Below are 20174 nucleotides of genomic sequence, written 5' to 3' on the forward strand. Positions count from 1 at the left end.
ACCAAAAGACATACAAATTAACAGCAAGAGGCTGTTTTTTTACCAAATTAAAAATCAGTTTCAGATGATAATCTTCAAATATAGGCAGGGTGCGGTGGGTAATCACTCTTACAATCTGTTGGAAGCATGTAAATTAACTCAAAATTCCTGGATATGAATTTGGCAGTATGAGCCAAAAATCTTTTAAAATGATCATACCCCGTTGGACCAGTATTCCAGAATTCTGTTCTAGGGAAATTAGCCACGTCCCTGATTAGCTGTTTCTCTAACCAGACTGTAAACTTGGAACCCCAGTGCCTAGGAACACACCTGAGACGTAATAGGCATTCAATAGTCATTTGTGGGGCACAGTGGCTCACGCCTGTAATCCTAGCACTCTGGGAGGCCGAGGTGGGAGGTTCACTTGAGGTCAGGAGTTCAAGACCAGCCTGAGCAAGAGCGAGACCCTGTCTCTACTAAAACTAGAAAAATTAGCTGGGAATTGTGGCACTCAGGCGCCTGTAGTCCCAGCTACTTGGGAGGCAGAGGCAGGAGGATTGCTTGAGCCCAGGAGTCTGAGGTTGCAGTGAGCTATGATGACGCCACCACATTCTACCCGGGCAACAGAGTGAGACTCTGTCTCATTAAAAAAAAAAAAAAAATGGTCATTTGTGTTTGTAAATTAATGTACAACAATATTTTTCAAGTGCCATTTATAATAATGAAAGAAAATATATACAAAGTAAACATCTAACAAGGAGATTAAATAGTCCACATGAAGGAAGATGGATGATGATCATTTAGCAGCCACTAAATTGGTGGTTTTCTAAGGACATTTATTATCTAAAAATGTGCAAATGATATTTAAGCAAAATACAAAATCGTATTTTCCAGGTGCATACAAAATATTGATACATGGAGAAGCAACTGAAGAAAATACACAAAAATATTTAGGGAGCTTCTCTCTGGAGGTTGGGATTTTTGTTCATGTATGTGTATAGTTTAGTGTGTATGTTTTCTTACAAAAGTATTAATATTATTTCCAATTGGAACAATTCTAGCTATACTGAGGTACATCACTTTTTTTTTAATTTTTTTTGAGACAGAGTCTCGCTCTGTCACCTGGGCTATAGTGCCCAACCATAGCTCACGGCAACCTGAAACTCCTGGGCTCAAGCCATTCTCCTGCCTCAGCCTCCTGAGTAGCTGGGACTACACACACGTGCCACGCACTCCTGGCTAATTTTCCTATTTTTGGTAGAGACTGGGTCTCCCTCTTGCTCATGCTGGTCTTGAACTCGTGACCTCAAGCGATCCTCCCATTTCAGCCTTCCAGAGTGCTAGGATTACAGGCGTGAGCCACCATGTCGGCGCTACATTTTTTAAAAGTTACTAATTCTCTTTCCTCCCCGCACCCGGCCAAAAAGTTATTTTTAAAGTAATCCTTACATATATATCTTTACATACTCCTGCCTTTTACTTATGTAGAATAGTTTTCTAGAAGTAGAATCTAAGGGTTAAATGATGTGTGGGCATTTTCAATTTGAATAGGTCCTACCAGATAAACTTTTCCAAAATTAAAGCAGTTCATATTCTGTGGGTGAGGAGATTTTTTTTTTCTATGCTTCTTTCACTTTTTTGAACATTCCAAGTTTTCCATACTTAGCACATATTCCTTTGAAAATCAGGGAGAAACGGACCAAGGGGAAGAAAAAAAGTTTCTAAATCACAGTAAGCTAGACTCTCAATATCTCTCCACTGGTCACCTGGGGGACTCGCCGCATCTCCCCACAAGAAATCCCCACCTCCAACCCCATTTCCTGCCAAGTGCTTTATAAAACCCAAGCATGGTTACTCCTCTTTTTTCTAGTGCAATATTTTTGAGTTTAAGCACTTAAACTCAAGAACTTGAGGGAAAGTGTTTGATACAATAGTAAATGAAAATAGCAGATTTCAAAACTTTGTTCTCCCTGGCAGTAACCGTGTAAGACTGTATCTAGGTGGAAGGTGATACGGAAATATCAAAACTACACAGTGGTGGGGATGGGAGAACCAGTTGGAACTGGATTCATTTTGTGTCCCAAGTCCCTCCAGATTCTCTGTGTCTAGCACAGGACTTAATCTCTCTGATCAGCTTTCCTCATCAGTCATTTGGGAGTCGAGTCGCACCTGCCTGTGGGGCTCCTGGGAGGCTTGAATGACATGAGGCTGGGCAGGTAGAACACAGCAGTCAGTGACTATGAGTGCTGTGTCATGTCGGAAGGGCCAAGTGGGAACAGTAGAGCTGATTTGTTACTTTTATCATCATCTGTTTTCAATAAAAACAAAAAGAAAACAAATATATAAAATATCCCCAAAGGGCACATCTCAGCTTCTTAACAGGGCAGCTGGATTTAGCAAATAAAAAAGACAGGATGCCCAGTTAAATTTGAATTTCAGATAAAACAAAAAATTTTTAGTACAGATATGTCCCATACAGAGCCAGGCGTGGTGGCGCATGCCTGTAGTCCCAGCTACTCAAGAGGCTGAGGCAGGAGGATCACTGGAGCCCAGGAGTTCAAGGCTGCAGCGAGCTATGATTGTGCCACTGCACTCCAGCCTGGGTGACAGAGTGAGACTCTGTTTCTAAAACAAACAAATAAAAAATCCAAAGGCTGACACCACGATGAAGTGGGCACCAGGCTCGTGAACACCACAGATGTGGTCCTTGGCCCCGGAAGCCCACAGTCATGGGGGAAGATGACGGAATGTTCACAGAGGGCAAGGGCTGGGCAAGAAAAGGTGCAGGCTGCCGACTGCCCTGGTCTGGGGAGCCAGGAAGAGGCTTTGCTCTCACTGTGCCGTCCCCCTGGCATGCCTGCCTTCAGCTCCAGTGTCACTGCTGGCGCACTTTCCGCTGGCTGCTCTTTCTGAAGCAGCTGCCCTGCGTTCTGCATTCTGGTTCCATGTCCACCCCAGTCCTTGCACTATTGGCCATGACCTGCCTTACTGAAGTGCGTGCTTCCTTGCTCACTATAACATGAGCTCCGCGCAAATCAGCATTATTCGCTGTTTGTTCACAGCTGCAGCCTGGTGCCTCAGACAGTGCCTGGCACCTATGAAGAGGTCCATAAGGATTTGGCGCACGCGTGAGACCCAAAGGACAAACCTGAGTGGAAGGCGGGAGGGTACTAGGCAGGGGAGCAGCTTTCTCAAAGTCGTGAAGGGAATCGCTTGAGCTCAGGAGTTCGAGACCAGCCTGAGCAAGAGCGAGACCCTGTCTCTACTAAAAAAATAGAAAAAAATTAGCTAGACAACTAAAAATATATAGAGAAGAAATTAGCCGGGCATGGTGGTGCGTGCCTGTAGTCCCAGCTACTCGGGAGGCTGAGGCAGAAGAGTTTGAGGCTGCTATGAGCTAGGCTGACGCCATGGCACTCTAGCCCAGGCAACAGAGTGAGACTCTGTCTCAAATAAATAAATAAATAAATAAAATAAAATAAAGAAAGTCGTGAAGGGAGAGAGGGCTTCTGGAGTCGCACTCAGAGGATGCTGGCCAAGTAGCGCTGAGCACATGGGAACCCTGGGGTTTATTGAGAGCCCAGAAGTGGGCGGCATTGTCAGCCCAGGCCAACCTCTGGGGTCTTTGTCTCAAGGGCCACGGAGAGCCAGTGAAGGGGTCTAAGCAAGCAGGGCATGAACAGTTTTCCCAGGAGGTATGTGAAGGAGGGACTCCACCGGTGACTCAGCAGGGAAGGAAAGACAGCCCTGAGAGCCCAGCTGACCATGGGGTCGCAATCCCAGGCCAAGAGGGGTGAAAGGCTTTATTGCTAAAGTTGCCAAGACATTCTGTAAGACAGAAGCAAGATGCAGAACAATATATACGATGTAATCACTTTTATGGTTATAGAAATTATATAAGCAGTCGGGCACCATGGCTCATGCCTGTAATCCTAGCACTCTGGGAGGCTGAGGCGGGAGGATCCCTTGATGCCAGGAGTTCGAGACCAGCCTGAGCAAGAGTGAGACCCTGTCTCTACTGAAAAAATAGAAAGAAATTAGCTGGACAACTAAAAATACATGTAGAAAAAATTAGCCAGGCATGGTGGCTCATACCTGTAGTCCCAGCTACTTGGGAGGCTGAGGCAGAAGGATTCCTTGAGCCCATGAGTTTCAGGTTGCTGTGAGCTAGGCTGATGCCACAGCACTCTAGCCTGGGCAACAGACTGAGACTCTGTCTCAAAAAAAAAGAAAGAAATTATATAAGCATTTCCATTTGTAAATATGCCTCTCTCTCTCTCTCTGTCTCTCTCTCTTTTGGTGAGACAGGGTCTCGCTCTGTCACCCAGACTGGAGTGCACCAGTGTGATCACAGCTCACTGCAACCTCCAACTCCCAGGCTCAAGTAATCCTCCTGCCTCAGCCTCCTCAGTAGCTGGGACTATAGGTCCCAGCTATTTTTTAAAAATTTTTGTACCAATAGGGTCTTGCTGTGTTGCCCAGGCTGGTCTTAAACTCCTCGCCTCAAGCTAATCCTCCTGCCTTGGCCTCTGAAAGTGCTGGGATTACAGGTGTGAACCACTGTACCCAGCCCATATACTTCTATTTATGCATAAATTACTAAAGGAAAGGAAAGCCAGGGCAGCAGATTCACTGGAGAAGAGAAGATGGAGCAGGTAGCTCGATTGGTGAGGAGGGACTTTTCACATTTAACTCAATGTATTATTGTTGAAATTGTTATGTGTGTATTACTTTTTTTTTTTTTTTTTTGAGACAAAGTCTTGCTCTGTTGCCCAGGCTAGAGTGCAGGGGGTCACCGTAGCTCACTGCAACCTCAAACTCCTGGGCTCAAGCGATCCTCCTGCCTCAGCCTCCCCAGTAGCTGGGACTACGGTCATGCACCACCATGCCTGGCTAATTTTTTTCTATTTTTAGTAGAGACAGGGTCTCACTCTTGCTCAGGCTGGTCTGGAACTCCCGACCTCGAGTGATCCTCCTGCCTTGGCCTTACAGAGTGCTACGATTACAGGTGCGAGCCACTGTGCCTGACCTTGTGTATTACTTTTGTTATTTTTTAGAAAAATAATTATAAAATAGAGAAAAATTAAAATCTCAGGGAGGCCTGACTTTCTTGGGGAGCTTTGCCTGCCCCTTGCTTGCTCCAAACTCCCTGTCTGTCTTCCCCACACCCTGAATCTCCTGCTCCTTATCTCCTGCTCCTTAATCTCTTGCCATTTGATCTCAGGGTCATCTCCACCATTAGAATGGCAGAGCCTGTTCTGGGGTCTGTCTGCAGGATGCTGTGGCCCCTGCGCCTGGCCAGCACCTAGCCTGGGTGAATGGATGGGAACCCAGTTGTTCCTCTACAATGGGAAGGGTGGAGACCAGGGCTGGCAGAACTGGGTTTCGGGGGGAAGCCCTTGGAGAGATACAGCCAAACCAGGAACTACCCTTGGCTGTGCCACTGACCAGCCAGCTGCCCTGGAACCGACTTCTATGGGCCTCGGTTTTCCTACTTATAAAATGGGACTCCCAGCCACATCTGCTTCACTGGCTTGCATGAGTGTGACGTAATTACAGGATGGGGGAGGCAGAAGCTCAGCAAAGTCTCAGTAGATGGAGGAGAGGGGAAGTGGGCAGGAGGGCAAAAGGTGGAACCACTTCCCTACTGAGGTTCCTCTCCAGCAGTTGGGGTCAGAGCAGGAGTGGAGGAAACAGACCCCTCCCCAACCTGGGCTCAGGAACAGGGTTCTAGGGCACCAAGAACCTCCTGGGGACACTGTCTGGGCTCCCATAGTCAGAGGAATGAGAGTAGACAAAAACCACATGGGGGAGGGCATGGAATTTCTGAATTCCAGCTTTCCAGTTTTCTTTGGGGGAGCCTTCCCTCATCACCAGGGCCCAGTGGGGCCTTGTGGGGGGGGTGGCCGTCTCCCTCATGGCCAGGATGCCAGGAAGCCCCTGGGCTGGGGCAGCTGCCTCTGGTCACAGTCATGAGGTAGGAGGCTGGGTGCAGCAGCCCTTATCTTGCGTGACCTTGTGGAGGCTGACCACTCCCTCCTTCTGGAAAATGTGCCCCCTGCCCTCTCCAAGGCCTCTTCCTCCTTTCCTCCCCATGGTCCTGGGGTGGGGCCTCAGCACCCAATTCTACCCCTTGGCCCCCACCCTGGGGTGCTTTTGCTGGCCCCAGCCCACAGCCATCTGTGGGACGCCTCCCCCCACCAGTCCCTCCGGCATCTCTGACTCAGCAGGTCCCTGCCTGCCCCAGCTGCAGCACCCACCCCCCTCTGTGTAGCTCTGCAGAGCACCCTGTTGCCCAAGCCCTAAGTGCTGTCCACGCCCCAGCACCTCGCCCTCCCCCACCACCAGCACCACCAATTTGAATTCCTAGCTATCTCTCCCTCTGGCCTCCTCCCTAGACCAAGGCCCTGCCCCCAGGGTGGGGGAAGGAATCCTCCAGATAAGGGCATGGGCCAAAGGGCCGCACTTGGGTTCAGACCAGACCCCAGCTCTGCCACCAACTTGCTAAATGACCTTGACAAATGACCTCCCGTCTCTGAACCTGAGTTTCTCCATCCACAAAAGGGGAAAATAATTAAACTGTCTGGGCAGGGTTGCACTGAGCAGTACGTGATCTAAAGCACACAGTGAGGGCTCAGCAAAGGTCAGCTCTCGGGGGCAAGCAGGGCCACCGAGAGCCCCAGGCCACCGCTTTCTTGGGACAGGCTCATTCATGAGCTGGTTGGTGCCCTTCCTAAGTTAGGAATGGGTTGGTCCACAAACCCCGATGCCTGCTCCGTGTGAAGTCCAGATTCCTGCGCCAAGACTGCAACGTGGAGTAAGACAGACACGGTGTGAGGGGAGAGGCTGCCGGGTAAATGAGTAATGTGGGGGTCATGCCCGGGGCCGGCCAAGCCTGTGGGCGGGATGGGGAAAGCTGTCTGCAGGAGGTGGGGGGCACTTTTGACAGACACCTGGGAGTGAGCTGGCTAAAGGTTCCTGGCAGCTGGGGGACACTTTTAGGGAAGAGGAAATTGAAGCTGAGAGACAAAAAGCAGAGAGGAGAGCCTGAGATCTCTCAACTGAGAACTGAGCTGGGATTCAGCAGCCCCATTCTCGGGCTGAGCAGAAGGTGCCTACCCCCAGGAGGGCACCCTCTACCCAAGCCACCCTGACCAAGGGCCTGTGGCCAGGGGGCACCCTGAGACTGAGGTCCATATCCTGGAGGCCCACCCAGGCAGGCACAACCAGCCAGGTGGTCAGTTACAGGATTCCATCTTGGGTTCCAGGGACCCCTTGACAGGGCAGATTGGGTCACACAAGCCTACGGCCAGATATCAGGGGCCAGGGCTTTAGGGGAAGGGTGGATGGGCTCTGTGGGCAGGGGACTTTTAGGGGGTCCTCCACCAAACACAGAGCATTCCAGCCCTGGCAGGAACAGATCCATTGTAGACCCCACCTACCACCTGGGACAGGAACAGGTGGGGTTGAGCCTGGAGGCTGGCAGGACCTGTGGGGCCGGCTGGGGTGTCAGCGGTGCCACCATAGCCTCAGGAGCCCTCTGTGCCCAGGTTCCTGGAGCTGCCTCCACCTGGCAGTGTGCTTGGTTTCACAAGACCAGAGTTGGCCCAGCATGTTCTACCTTCCAAGGAACACCTGACTTCTGCGTGCCCCACCCAGCCTCCTGCCTCGGGAGTGAGACAGGGAGAGTGGGGTGTGACCAAAAGGTGGAATGCACTTAAAATGGGCTTTTTAAGTTATGTCCTTCACATTGTGTTCTTGTGAAATCTTTTCCAGATTTCATACAATGAATCTGAAATTGATCAGTTAGCCTTATGCTTTGAAAATGCGCAGCGACAGAGGGCTAGAGGGGGCCGGTCAGGGGGAGGTGGAGGGGGCGGATGGGCCGGAGGCACCTGGGCAGGGGTGGACAGGGCTGGGACAGGCTCAGTGACCCTTGCACCAGAACTCTGCCCACTCCATAGGTTCCTCTGCCCTCTGGCCAGCTGGGCTGCACACCTCCTCCTGGGCAGGTCTGGACTAGAGAGGCTTTGGGCCCCCAGGTTGTATGGTCGGTCAGGGAAGGGGCCTGGAACAGGCCACAACCAGGCATCCACCTCCTTCCCAGCCTGCTCTGATCCCTTGGCAGCCTGCCCACCTCACTAGACCTAGGTGGCTTTCCCTGGCTGGAAGTCTCCAGGTTCTCTGGGCTCTCAGGGCAGCCATGCTGGGCCCAGAACCATGTTCCCCTGCCCCCAACCACGACTTGTGACCTCATCAGCTTTCTTGGCCTTTCTTTGGGTCCTGACCCTGGGCCAAGTGCTCTGCACACAGGACCTGCTCAAAACAAATCCAACCCCGTAACAGATGAAGAAACTGAGGATCAGAGAGGCCCCCCCAGCTGTCCTCTGGCAGGCTAGCACTCGGGCCCCAGTGACTGCGTTCCCGAGCCCACTGATTCATGGCTCCATGGCCCTGTTTCTCTCAGCCTGTGCTTCTTTAAAACTTCCTGTGGCCTCTAAGATTTAGGATTTAGGGGAGTGGGGCTGTGGGAAGGGTGAGGAGGGAGGCTTTCCTGTGGCTGGGCATCAGACTGGCCAGACCTGACACTGATCCCTGGTCCCCTGGAAGGATGGCCCGTATGGGTACCTGGGGGGTTCCTCAGGGTGTTCCGGGGAGAGGGGAGGGAGAGCATGGGGCCAGGTGGGGTCTGGAGTCCAGGCCTGCAAGGTCAAAAAGAAACAGTATTTCCTGCTCACCCTGACACTAGGCCTAGGCAGGCAGGGGTGGCCCAGGCAGCACTGCCAGGTCGACGCTTGGGTGCACCCGGGCTGCCCCCTGGTGGCGTCATGAGGAAGCTCCTGGGACCCATATCCCTCCCAGGAGAAGAGGTCCACGCCAGCTGGTGGGTGGGGACCTACCTGTCCCCCAGTCCCTTTCTCCCTTCCCATGACACTGCTCCCAGAGTTTCCCCAAACACGCAGTTGATCATTTGTCTCATGCCTCTGGGCCTTTGCTTCTGCTGTTCCTGCTAACCTGGGATGTCTTCTCGCTCCCTGGTCTGGCTGGCCACATCCTCAGCCCACTGGGGAATGTCTTCCTCCTTACGGGCACCCGCCCCAGTCCCTGCGGGAAGAATTAGCAAACCCTCTGCTGTCCAGGGTCCGTGTCTTGCTCTGTTGCACTGGGGAGAGCAGCCTTGTGTGTGTTGCGAACACCTGGGGCATAGGCCGAGGTCTGAGCCCAGCACAGGGGCCACCTAGAGACAGTGAGGGGAAACGGTTTGTTCCTTCATTCAACAAACATTTATTGAAGATTTACTATGTGCTGGGCAATGAACAAGCCAAAAAGGTCCCTTCCTTTGTGGAGCTTACCTTCTGGTGGGGAGATGGTTGGGAACACAGACAGTAGAAAAACACAGGTGACATGCTAGGGAGGCAGCAATGAGGGCTCTGGGGGAAAATAAAACAGGTAGGGGCTGGAGTTAGGGGTGGAAGTGCCCCTTCAGAGCTCTGGTACGTCTACTCTGCAGCTGTCGGAAAACGGGTGAGTGATTTGGGGCAACGGTGAAGGAAAGTTGTGAAATTAATTAGAAGTGATGGAACCACCTGTGGAGTATGACCCGTATTGGGCTGAATTTGTGTTTCTTATGCAATGACAGTCCTTGTCCTTAATTCTGAAAGTGTGTGAATTAAAGTTTCTATTCTCTTACTAGACTGTCATTGCTCTTGCAGTGTGTGGGGACCACACTTGTCCCAACTCCTTAATCAGTGAGCAGCCTCCCACACCCCCAACGTGGCACAGGTGAGCTGGGAGGGCCCGGGCTGCCCTCTCCTGTAGAAGTGGTTCTCTTGTGGCTCCGTTCTGGGTTCCCCAGGGATCTGCTGGCTTGAAAAAGCGTGAAGAAGAGATATCTGTACACCCATGTTCCTAGAGATGTTATTCACAGTAGCTAAAAGGTAGAAGCACCTCAAGTGTCCACTGACAAATAAACTGCTAAACAAAATATGGTAGATCCATATAATGGAGTCACCCTTAAAAAGGAAAGGAATTCTGTCACACGCTACAACCTGGATGAACCTTGAGGACATTCTGCTAGGTGAAATAAGCCAGTCACAAAAAGACAAAAACTGAGCTGGGCACGGTGGCTCAACGCCTGTAGCCCCAGAAACTCAGGAGGCTGTGGCAGGAGGATTGCTTGAAGCCAAGAGTTCGAGACCAGCCTGGGCAACATAGCAAGACCCCATCTCTACCAAAAAAATTAAAAATTAGCCAGGCATGGTAGTGTGCGCCTGTAGTCCTAGCTACTAATGAGGCTGAGGTGGGAAGATTGCTTGAGCCCAGGAGTTCGAGGCTGTCGTGAGCCATGACTGTGCCACTACTCTCCAGCCTGAGGACAGAGCTGAGGACAAAGACTCTGTCTCCAGCTTTGTGCAGTGGCAGTATCATAGCCAATGAGGTTTATCCAAGGTGTGATTATTGCTAATTGAAAACTTTTCCCAATACCCCGCCATGACGACTTGCAATACAGTCAGCATTGGCAATTTTTGACAGTCCCTATGGGGACTGAATTAAAAAAAGACTCTGTCTCCAAAATAAAAAAAAAGACAATTACTACTGACAAGTCAAGGTCTGGGGCCAAGGAGGGCTCTGGTGAGCGTGCAAGGGTGAGTAGTCACCGGGTGTGACACAGCAGCTGCCGCCTGCGGGGTCCAGGCTCCTCGGAGCAGCTGGAATCGCTGGTGAAGGACAAGGTAGTAGTCTTCCTCAAAGGGACGCCAGAGCATCCCTAGTCGGCTTCAGCAACATGTTGGTGTTGGCACACGTTCTGTGGCTGTGAAGTCTGTGACTATAAGTCCTCCAATGTCCTGGATGACCCCAAGCTCTGAAAAGGCAATAAAGACTGTTCCAAGTGGCCCACTAGCCTGCGAGTATACTTCAAGGCAGGTTTGTGGGAGGCTGTGACATTTTTCTGCAGATGCACCAGAATGGGGACCTGGTGGAAGAACTGTAAAAGCTGAGAATCTGCTCCACCCTTCTAGATGAAAAGAAATACCAAGAGTCAAAGTGAAGGTATCCGGGCTCTCACTGAACATAGATGGAGTCATTCATGTCAGAGACTCACAGCCAGAAGGGCCTTACTGAATTTGGTTCTCACGTCTTTTTTTTTTTTAGGGATGGGGTCTCGCTATGTTGCCCAGGCTTCTGGCCTGAAGTGATCCCCCTGCCTCAGGCTCCCAAAGTGCTGAGATCACAGGTGTCAGCCACCATGCCAGCCCTTTTTTTTTTTTTTTTTTTTTTTGATACAGGATCTTACTCTGCTGTCCAGGCTGGAGTGCAGTGGTATGATCATAGCTCACAGCAATCTTAAACTCCTGGCCTCAGATGATCCTCCTGCCTCCCCCTTCTGAGTAGCTGGAACTATAGGCATGTGCCACTGTGCCCAGCTAATTATTATTACTATCATTATTATTATTATTTTGTAGCAATAGGGGCTGGGTATGTTGCTCAGGCTAGTCTCGAACTCCTGGCCTCAAGTGATCCTCCTGCCTCAGCCTCCCAAAGTGCTGGGATCACAGGCAGGATCGGCTTGTTTTTCACTACTAAGACAACTGCTTGCACTGATTATTCCAGTTTTTAAGCAGTCACTGATTTTAGTTTGCCTGGTGTTCAGGCCAAGAATCTTCTATTGTGAACGTAATTACTACCACTGCACTGTAATAATTCAATGTTGTTTGTGATATTGCTGTAAAGAAAATTTGTTCTTATATTGTCATTTATTCTTCACCTGATTCAGGAGTTAAACTAGGAGCTTTTGAATCTTATTATTCATGACTCATTCTACAAAGATAATATGTCCCCCCAATTTTTTATAATTTCTTCTGTTAAGAAAAATGATGGACAGAGAAGAAACTGATAAACTAGGGTGGTGATTTTTAAAATAATCTGCTGTCTCTGTCTTCCAGGTGAAAAAAAGAAAAGAAAAGAAAGAAAAAAAGAATAAGGCCAGGCGCAGTGGTTCACGCCTGTAATAGCACTTATGGGAGGCTGAGGTGGAAGGATCGCTCAAGGTCAGGAGTTTGAAACCAGCCTGAGCAAGAGTGAAAAAAAAATAAAAAATAGAAAGAAATTATCTGGACAGCTAAAAACATATATAGAAAAAAAATTAGCTGGGCATGGTGGCGCATGCCTGTAGTCCCAGCTACTCGGGAGGCTGAGGCGGTAGGATCGCTTAAGCCCAGGAGTTTGAGGTTGCTGTGAGCTAGGCTGACGCCACGGCACTCTAGCCCCGGCAACAGAGTGAGACTCTGTCTCAACAGAAAAAAAAAAAAAGAAAGAAAGAAAAGAAAAAGAAAAAAAAGAATAAAAAATAAATAAATTGCTAACACAGGCGGAAAAAAAGAGAAATACTGTATGAGTCCATTTGTACGAGGTACCTCGAAGAGTCAAATTCATATAGACAAAATAGAACCGTGTTTTCCAGGGCTGGGGGCAGAGCAATGGGGGTTACTGTTAATGGATGCAGAGTTCCAGTTTTACAAAATGGAAAGAGTTCTGGGGATCTGTTTCACAACCATGTGAATGCACTTTACTGAACTGTTCAAGTAAAAATGGTTATGGTTACAGTGGTAAATTTTATGTTATATTTTACGACAATGTCACAATTTTTTTTTGAGATAGGGTCTCACTCTGTTGCTCAGGCTGGAGAGCAGTGGTGTGATCATAGCTCACCGTAATCTTGAACTCCTGGGCTCAAGTGATCCTCCCACCTCAGCCTCCTGAAGTGCTGGGCTTACAGGTGTGAGCCACTGCACCTGGCCTATTTTACCAGTTTTTTAGAACAGTTGTGAGAGTTGACGGTCTCAGCTGTGACCAACGCTGGGCCTGAGCATCCTTGGCCCAAAAGGAAGAGAGGTGGTGGCTGCTGGCAAGGGTTGAAGGTGAAGCCCAGCAGAGCCTTTGTCACTGTATGAACGGTCATTGTGAGCCTGAGAGGGGACGACAGTGGCCCTTGATTGATGAGGAATGAGGTGTACTTCCTTCCCTTGCTGGGGCCTGCGGCCTTCGGCTCCCGAGTAGCACGTGTGCGTGTGCACACCACCGCTCCCCTGTAGCCCGTGTGGTCTTTGAGGATGAGGCAGCAGTAAGTGTGTCAGGTTGAGACAGCCCTCAGGCCTGCCCCTTCTTTGTCCCCACTTTCAGCCCCAGGGACAGCATGGTGGAACCCTCTGGCCCCAATTCACCATGAAACCAGCCGGTGGTGGCTCCAATCTTTCTGCCCTGGGGTGCTTCTGGTCATTTCTGGCTGCACCTGGGAAGGCAGTGTCCTCCCTCTGACAGCGGTGTTGGACATGGGGAAACAAAGGGGCCTCAAACAGAAGCAGAGAAGGATCAAAAGCACTCCTCGTCCCCACCCTGGAGAGGGAGCCTGGGAAGGTTAGGGAAGGCGTGGCTCTGAGCCTCAGGTGACTCTGCAAAATGGGGCCAATAAGGAAATGTCCTCCCAGGAGAAGCCTTACAAAGTGCCTCAGGAAAAGTGGGGCCCCCAGCTGGGAGACACTCTACCCACCCCTCACATTGGGCTCACCAGCAACACAGCCCCTGTGCAGGGCTGCCCTCAGGGAAGGTCTGGCCGGCCAAGCCCTTGGGCCCCTGCTTCTCAGTCCTGGCTCTTGGCTGGACCCTGTGCAGACTAGCAGACCCTGAGCCTAATCTAAAGAGTAAGGGGGCACCCTCCCTTCCCCGGCCAGGAAAACATTTCTGCAGCCCTTGTGGGCCCACTGGGCAGAAGAGAGAGGAAGAGGCATGCTCGTGTTTCCCTTGGTTGTGCTTTAACTTCTAAAATATTCTTTTCTTTCTATGAACATTTTAATGAGGGGTTGAACATAAGATAGAAAAATAACATTCTGATTGCTTTTTTTTTTAAAGATGCAGACTTTTCTTGAGACTTTCACAGAAGGCAATGGGTGAATAACATTTAACTCCTAAAGAAAACACACATTGGCCACAGAAAAAGGCACGTCTCCGAGATCTATCGCAGTTATCAACAACTCTGAAGCAGCCTGTCAAACTCTCAGGGATTGGCTTTTGGAAATGACTCAACTCACATTTAAGCCCTGCTGCTTTCAGAGGCTAGGGGACGCTTGGGGACTGCCATCGGTTTAACACAGCACTTGCTGCTTACGGTGGTCAGGAGGGGTGCTGGTGTGAGGGTCCACACGCTTGCTTCTCTGGCAGGGTGTGGGCAGCCAGAGGCCTCCACCCCTGCAGGGAGCCCTGTTCACTCTCCATAGAGGGACATGTGATCCAGCAAGTGGGCTGGGACCAGGCCCCTGTGGCCGCCTGACTCTCCGTAATAGAATCCCTTGTCATCCACAGGCCCATAGACCGTGACCACATCCCCCGCCTTCAGCGCCAGCTTGCCCTTTGCCCGGCCTCCTGCTCGCCCGGCCCGGGGATCATAGTCCAGAGCCGCCATCATGGTCTTTGGAGTCCACAGTGGGGGTCTCCTGGAGTTCCCTTGGGGACTGGGGGAGGCGCGCTGGGGGCTAATGAGGCCCCCAGTGTCCCCAAGTTGGGCCACAGAGGGCAAATGCCACCCCCTATCAGTCCACTCCATGCCCAGCTCTGCCTCGGCCACCAGATGCCCAGGGATGGTGCCCACTCGCCCATTGCACTCGCCGTGGTAAAAGCCATGGGGGTCCCTAGAGCCCCACACTCTCAGCAACTGCCCTTTCCAGAAGGCCAGCTCCTCCTCCGCAGCCTCACAGTTGGCGGACATGGCTGGGGGATCATGATCAAAGAGGGCCACAAAGACCCTGGCTGGAGTGTTGGTCCCCGTCCCCGGCTGTGGGGGGCCACCCCTGGACATCTTACTGACTTTGCTAGAGGGAGCTGGACACCGCACTGAGCTGGGCTCGTGGAGCTGGCACTCCTGCTTGTCCCCCAGAGCCTGTCCTCGCCTGCTCTGTGGCCCAAGCTCCTTTCTCTGCCCTCGCTCCTCTGTGCCCCACACATCCAAGCACACTGCCTCCTCCTCTTCCAAAATGTTACAGAAGTCAGATGCATATCTCTGGCTGGTATCCAGCTGTGGAGGCGTAAACACCTGGGCATCTTGCTTTTGCCTAAGGGCCTCCTCAAGGGCAGCCTTTTCCTGACATGGCTCTTTCCTGGGCCCACACTCAGGGGACAGATGGACGAATCCTGAAGCGAGGCTTTTGCTGGTGCCCATATGCCCGCAGCAGTTTTCTCTGCCCCCAGGGTGGCCACTGAGCAAAGGTGGCCTGTGGTTTTGGGGACTCTTCTGAAAGAGCAGGTCCTTTCTGCAGCCCTCCTGGGCCTCTGTGAGCCACTGGGCTTGGCTGCCAGCCCCTGAACTTGGACATTCTCCTTCTGAGCTTAGGTTGGACTTTAGAGACTGCCTCCTCAGGGGTTCTTCGGGTAATGCTTCTAGGAACTCCGCCTGGGGCTCCCTGCAGCTTCCAGGGGCATGGGGGCTGGCCTTGGCACTCAGAGGAGCCAGTGCCAGCTTCTGAGGGCAGACGGGGAAGGTGATTCTGCAGGTGGATGGGTCGCCACAAGTATAGCTAAAGGGAGGAGTCTCTGGCAGTTGGTGCCATGGGAAGCAGTCCTCAGGGACCTGAGCTGGCACTGAATCCAGAGACTCACCACAGAGTGACATGGTTCTCACTGAGACCTTCTGGCATGTTAGGGGCACCTGCAGCTGGGAAAATTCCAACAGAGTGCTCCCGGCAGTGGCATCGGCGACCTCCGAAACTTTTAACCCATCAGCATACACAGCATAGCCAGTGACCTGGACTCCGTTGGAGGACCCAGCAGAGTCAATGGTCACGGGGAGCCAGCTGACCACCAGGAGGCCTGGCGAGGCGTGGCGCTCCACCAGCACGTCCAGAGGAGGGTGGGGTGGTCCTGCCAAAGGTGTGTCAAAGGTGATAGTGGAAGACATTGTTTCCCAGGGCACCTGCAGCAGGTACCCCGGCAACCGCACCTCCACGCGTGTCTGGTATTTTGTGCCAGGATGTAGGCCGTGGAAGGTGTAGCAGCTCACACCCACTGGGGTCAGGGCGTGCTCTTGGTCATCGAGGTACACCACGTGGGGGTGGCTGCTACTGCTGTAGACCCAGGTGATCTTAGCCGATGTGGCTGTGACACTGTGCAGGTGTAGTTGCATGGGGGCCACACAGAACACCCCATTGGCCCCTCGAAGGGGTCTGGAGAAGCTCTGCGGTGAGCCCAGCTGGTGGGTTTCTGTCACAGTATGCAAGATGTCTATCGGTACTTCTGCCTTGGGGCCCACCTTTCCTATGTGGCACAGCCCCCTGTCCACTGCTCCCTGGGCTTCCCCAGGTAATAAACTGTCTTCTTTTGAAGCTTTGCCCTGCCCAGCTGGGAGCTGAGTGAGGCCAAGGTCAGGGGACTTGGGGGGCAGGCAGCCCGGGATGTTGCTGTCCGGAACCTGCTCCACCAAGTTGGAGGGCACCAGTCCCCGCCTGCCATCCTCAAGCTCCCCCTCGTAGAAGCCATCCTCGTCCATGTCCCCGAAGACATACACATAGTCCCCAGCTGTGAGGGGTAGCTCCCCCTCAGGGTGCTCGTTGGGCCCCTCAAATGGGTTGTAGTTATACTGAGCCAGGAAAATCTTGAGCTTGGGGGCGGCAGAAGCCTCTGAGCCTCCCACTTCCAGGGCCGGGGACACGTTGTCAGGCTCCAGATCATCCACCTCACTGGCAGTGTCCATGTCCAGAGCAGGGCAGGATGGCACGGTGGCCCACATGGACTCCACCTCGGAGGAGGAGTTCGAATGGGAGCTGGTTTTCTTGGCCTGAGGCCTGGAGTCCGGAGGCAGACTTGCAAGGACTCTGTCTGGCACGCGAGGGGCACTGGCTGGCTCCCCGAGGGCAACTGGGCTCACCTCCAGGGTGGCTTCCCTTTTCTCCTGTTTGTCTCTGCAGGGCTGTGACTGTGTGTGATCTTCAGGCCTTGGCTGGGACTTGGGCCTTGGGCTACTCCCGGTTTGGGACTCCCCGGCTTGGGTGGCCTCCCAGGGCTGTTCTGGAGGGTGGCCAGGCTGATACTGCAGTGCCTGTATCTCCTGCCGGGCAGCCTGGAGGTCGCACAGAGCCTTCTGCAGGTTGTGCTGCAGCTGCTGCTGCCTGTCCTGTCCACTGGCCGCCTGCTGCAGCAGCTGCTCAGCCAGTAGGCCCAATTGCCCGCGCACGTCGCTGTTCTCAGCCGCCACCTTCTGCACCCAGTCGGCCTGGGCCTGCAGCCGCGCGTTCTCCTCCGCCAGCCAGGCGCCCTTGAGCAGCGCCGCCTGAAGCTGTGCCTCTGCTTCCTCGCCGCGCCGCCGCGCCGCCGCCGCCTGGGCGCCCAGCTCCTCGCACTCGCGGCGCCGCGCTCCCAGCTCGCGCTCCATCGCCTGCACCTGGCGTCGCATCTCCTTGCAGGGGCCGCTCTGGCCTCCCGCCTCTGCTCGGGCGCCACCGTGGCCCTGCTGCAGCGTCAGCTGCCTCTGCAGGCGCAGCACCTCCCGCTGGGACTGGCGGTGCAGCCGGTCTAAGTCGCTGGCGTTGAGCCACTGGGCGCAGGCGGCGCCGTCTCCAGGATGCGGGTCACTGCCGAGGCCCGAGGCGACACGCGCCTGCAGCAGGTAGCACTCCTGCCGCAGCTCTTCGATCTGCTTGTCCTTGGCTAGCAGCGCGCTCGCCTGCTCAGACAAGTCCCGGGCGCGCTGGCGGGCAAAGGCCTGGCACAGCTCCAGGTTGGTGCGACTCTCGCAGGGCACAGGCGCGCTCACCGCCCGCAGGTTGGTCTCCTGCAGCAGGCGGGCGCGGTCCTCCAGGCGCCGCGCGAGGCCCGCCAGCTCCGCGTGCTTCACCTTGAGCCGCTTCACCTTCTCGTCGGCCCGGTCGCAGACGCCGGCGCGCCGCAGCTGCAGGTTCTCCTCGCGCAGGTCGGAGCAGCGGCGCGCCAGCACCTGCAACGCCTCGGCCAGCTCCGAGTTCTGCTTCGCCAGCTCGCGGCAGTCCAGGCCCGGGGACGAGGGGGTCAGGGCGTGGCAGGGCTTGCTCTCGGAGCCTTCTCTTCCCTGTGGGTCGCCGGGTGTCCTGTGTGCGGATGGTGGCGGCAGCGGGGGCGGCGGCGGGGAGGGGCTCTGGGAGCCCGGGACCCAGGTGTCTGAAGAGGAGGCCCGCTCCTTGCGTACGGAGGCCTTGGGGCGACTCAGAGTGCTGTCGAGCGAGCGGGAACGCGCTGGTGCCAAGGAATCGAGGGAGCTGGCACGCGTGGAGAGCAGCCCGCTTGGGGAGCTGGAGCGCGCGGAGGACACCAGGTCCAGGGAGCGGGAACGGACGCGGACGCCGGCGCTCAGGGTGTCAAGAGAGTCGAGTCGACAGGCGGGCTCCGCAGTGTGGTGGGCGCCGCCTGAGATCTCGAGGAGCGGCTCTTCTGAGGAGTGCGTGGCCCGGGGGCCCGGGAGTCCGGGAAAAACAGGGTGCCAGCGAAAGTGCTCCAGGATGTACTTGAGGAAGAGCTGGCGCTCCACGTCCCGCGCCGCCTGCAGGTGGCGGATGCGCGCGGCTTGCTCCCCGTCGGCTTCCCAGCGCAGCTGCGCCAGCACGTCCTGCAGGCGACAGCGACACTGCGCCGCGGAGGCCCCGGGCGCCCCCGCGCGGCAGCAGTAGCCGCGGTTCACTAGCTCCTCGGCCAGCTGGCGCTGCAGCTCCCGCGCCTGGCGCACCACGCCGTCGCGCTCGCGGTGCAACAGCTGCTGCAGCTGCCGCATCTCGGCCTCCTTCCAGCGCAGCAGCTGCCGGATCTCGGCCTCGCGCTCCCGCTGCACCTCCTCCTGCAGCTGCCGCAGCTCCCGGCCGCGCTGCGCCTCCCACTTGGAGCGCAGATGGTCGGACAGCTGCTGCCGCTCTCGCTCGGCCGCCTCCCGCAGCTGGCGCGCCTGGGCCGCGAAGTGCCGCCGTTCGGCACGCCCGCGCGCCCGCTCTGCCTCCAGCTCGGCCCGCAGCTTCTCCAGCTCCCGCCTCTGCTCCTCCAGCACCGCCGACGCCGGACCGGGGCCGCCCGATTTCTTGGGCAACGCGCGGCCACCGCCCGACGGGTTGGGCGAGTCCTTGGTCATTGTGGCCGCGGCCTGGCCAGACGCCTGACCTCGCCTGGCAGGCGGGAGTTCTCCAACGGCCGCCCCGGCCGCGGCCAACCGCCCCGCGCGCGCCCCTTCCGGCGCCCCCGGGGGGTCTCCGCGCGCTCCTTCCGCCTCTGGGCATGTTTCTCCACCTCCTGCTGCGGGTGTCTGTCTGCCCCACGCGCCTCTCAGGCTGGCTAGGCCAAGGCTGGGCTTCCCATACCCCTGCTGAAACTGGCCCATGTCTCTCCTGGGATACCCGGAGCTCTTTCTGCCCCACACCCTTCCTGCTCTTGGCAAGGTACCATGCCCATTGGGACCCACCCCAGGCACCCTTTCAGGCGCTGTGCAATCGTTGCAGGCCAACGTGCCCCAGGAAAGCCAGGGCTGCTGCTCCTAATCCTGGAGAAGGGGCTGGGTGTGTGGTTCAGGCCACAGGTGGGGTGTGGGCAGACCTGGCCAGGCTCTGCTTTGGGTTCAGGTGGTGCGTTTAGCTTAGGTGGCTGGGAAATACAGCAGGAGATGCCTACACTTGGCTAGACCTGGGCTCCCCAGGATCCTACAGCCCCATAAGAGCCCTAATCACCTCCACTTGTCCTCCCAATCCTTTTGGGGAAAGGATGTGTCTGATACACATTTGTGTTGCTGCCTAGACTGGGCTCGGAGAAGGTGTAAGTGAAAAGTCCCTCCCCAGCAAGGTGGCATAGGGCCCTAGAGTGAGGTGGGTAGGAAGGGTGCATGCCCAACCCGACCACCTGGCCTGCTTACCTCCCGTGTCCAGGTACCACCTGGCAGCAAAGGCTGGAGCCCCAGGGTCTGGGCTGCTCACTGGGGCCTTGGGTGGAGACCTCAGGCTGGGCCAGGAGTGAGGGTCAGGCCACAGCAGAAATGTCATTAGAGTCCCAAGCTGCAGAACACACACACACACACACACACACACACGCCCCCACACACGGCTTCTCTCAGACTGGCCACCTGTGTGGCTTTGGAGCTCAGGAACCCTGCTTCAAACTGGCTTCTCCCCGCCCTTGCTGCCCCTGGCACCAAGTGGCTTGTGGGA

General features: G+C 54.7%; 1 protein-coding gene and 1 non-coding gene across 2 annotated transcripts; one reads left to right on the top strand and one right to left on the bottom strand.

Moving 5' to 3' along the window:
- The first annotated feature begins 10383 nt into the window (after positions 1 to 10383).
- Positions 10384 to 10524, top strand: LOC138401980 (U4 spliceosomal RNA). The gene has a single exon (XR_011236575.1). It is a non-coding gene; the product is annotated as a U4 spliceosomal RNA (small nuclear RNA).
- A 3715-nt stretch (positions 10525 to 14239) lies between these two features.
- LOC138401654 (RIMS-binding protein 3A-like) lies at positions 14240 to 19111 on the bottom strand. The gene has a single exon (XM_069497152.1). It carries the CDS (start codon positions 19109 to 19111, stop codon positions 14240 to 14242), a length of 4872 nt encoding a protein of 1623 aa, XP_069353253.1.
- Positions 19112 to 20174: the final 1063 nt, after the last annotated feature.

This window comes from Eulemur rufifrons, chromosome 21, assembly GCF_041146395.1.
Source record: "Eulemur rufifrons isolate Redbay chromosome 21, OSU_ERuf_1, whole genome shotgun sequence".
Lineage (NCBI taxonomy): Eukaryota > Metazoa > Chordata > Mammalia > Primates > Lemuridae > Eulemur > Eulemur rufifrons.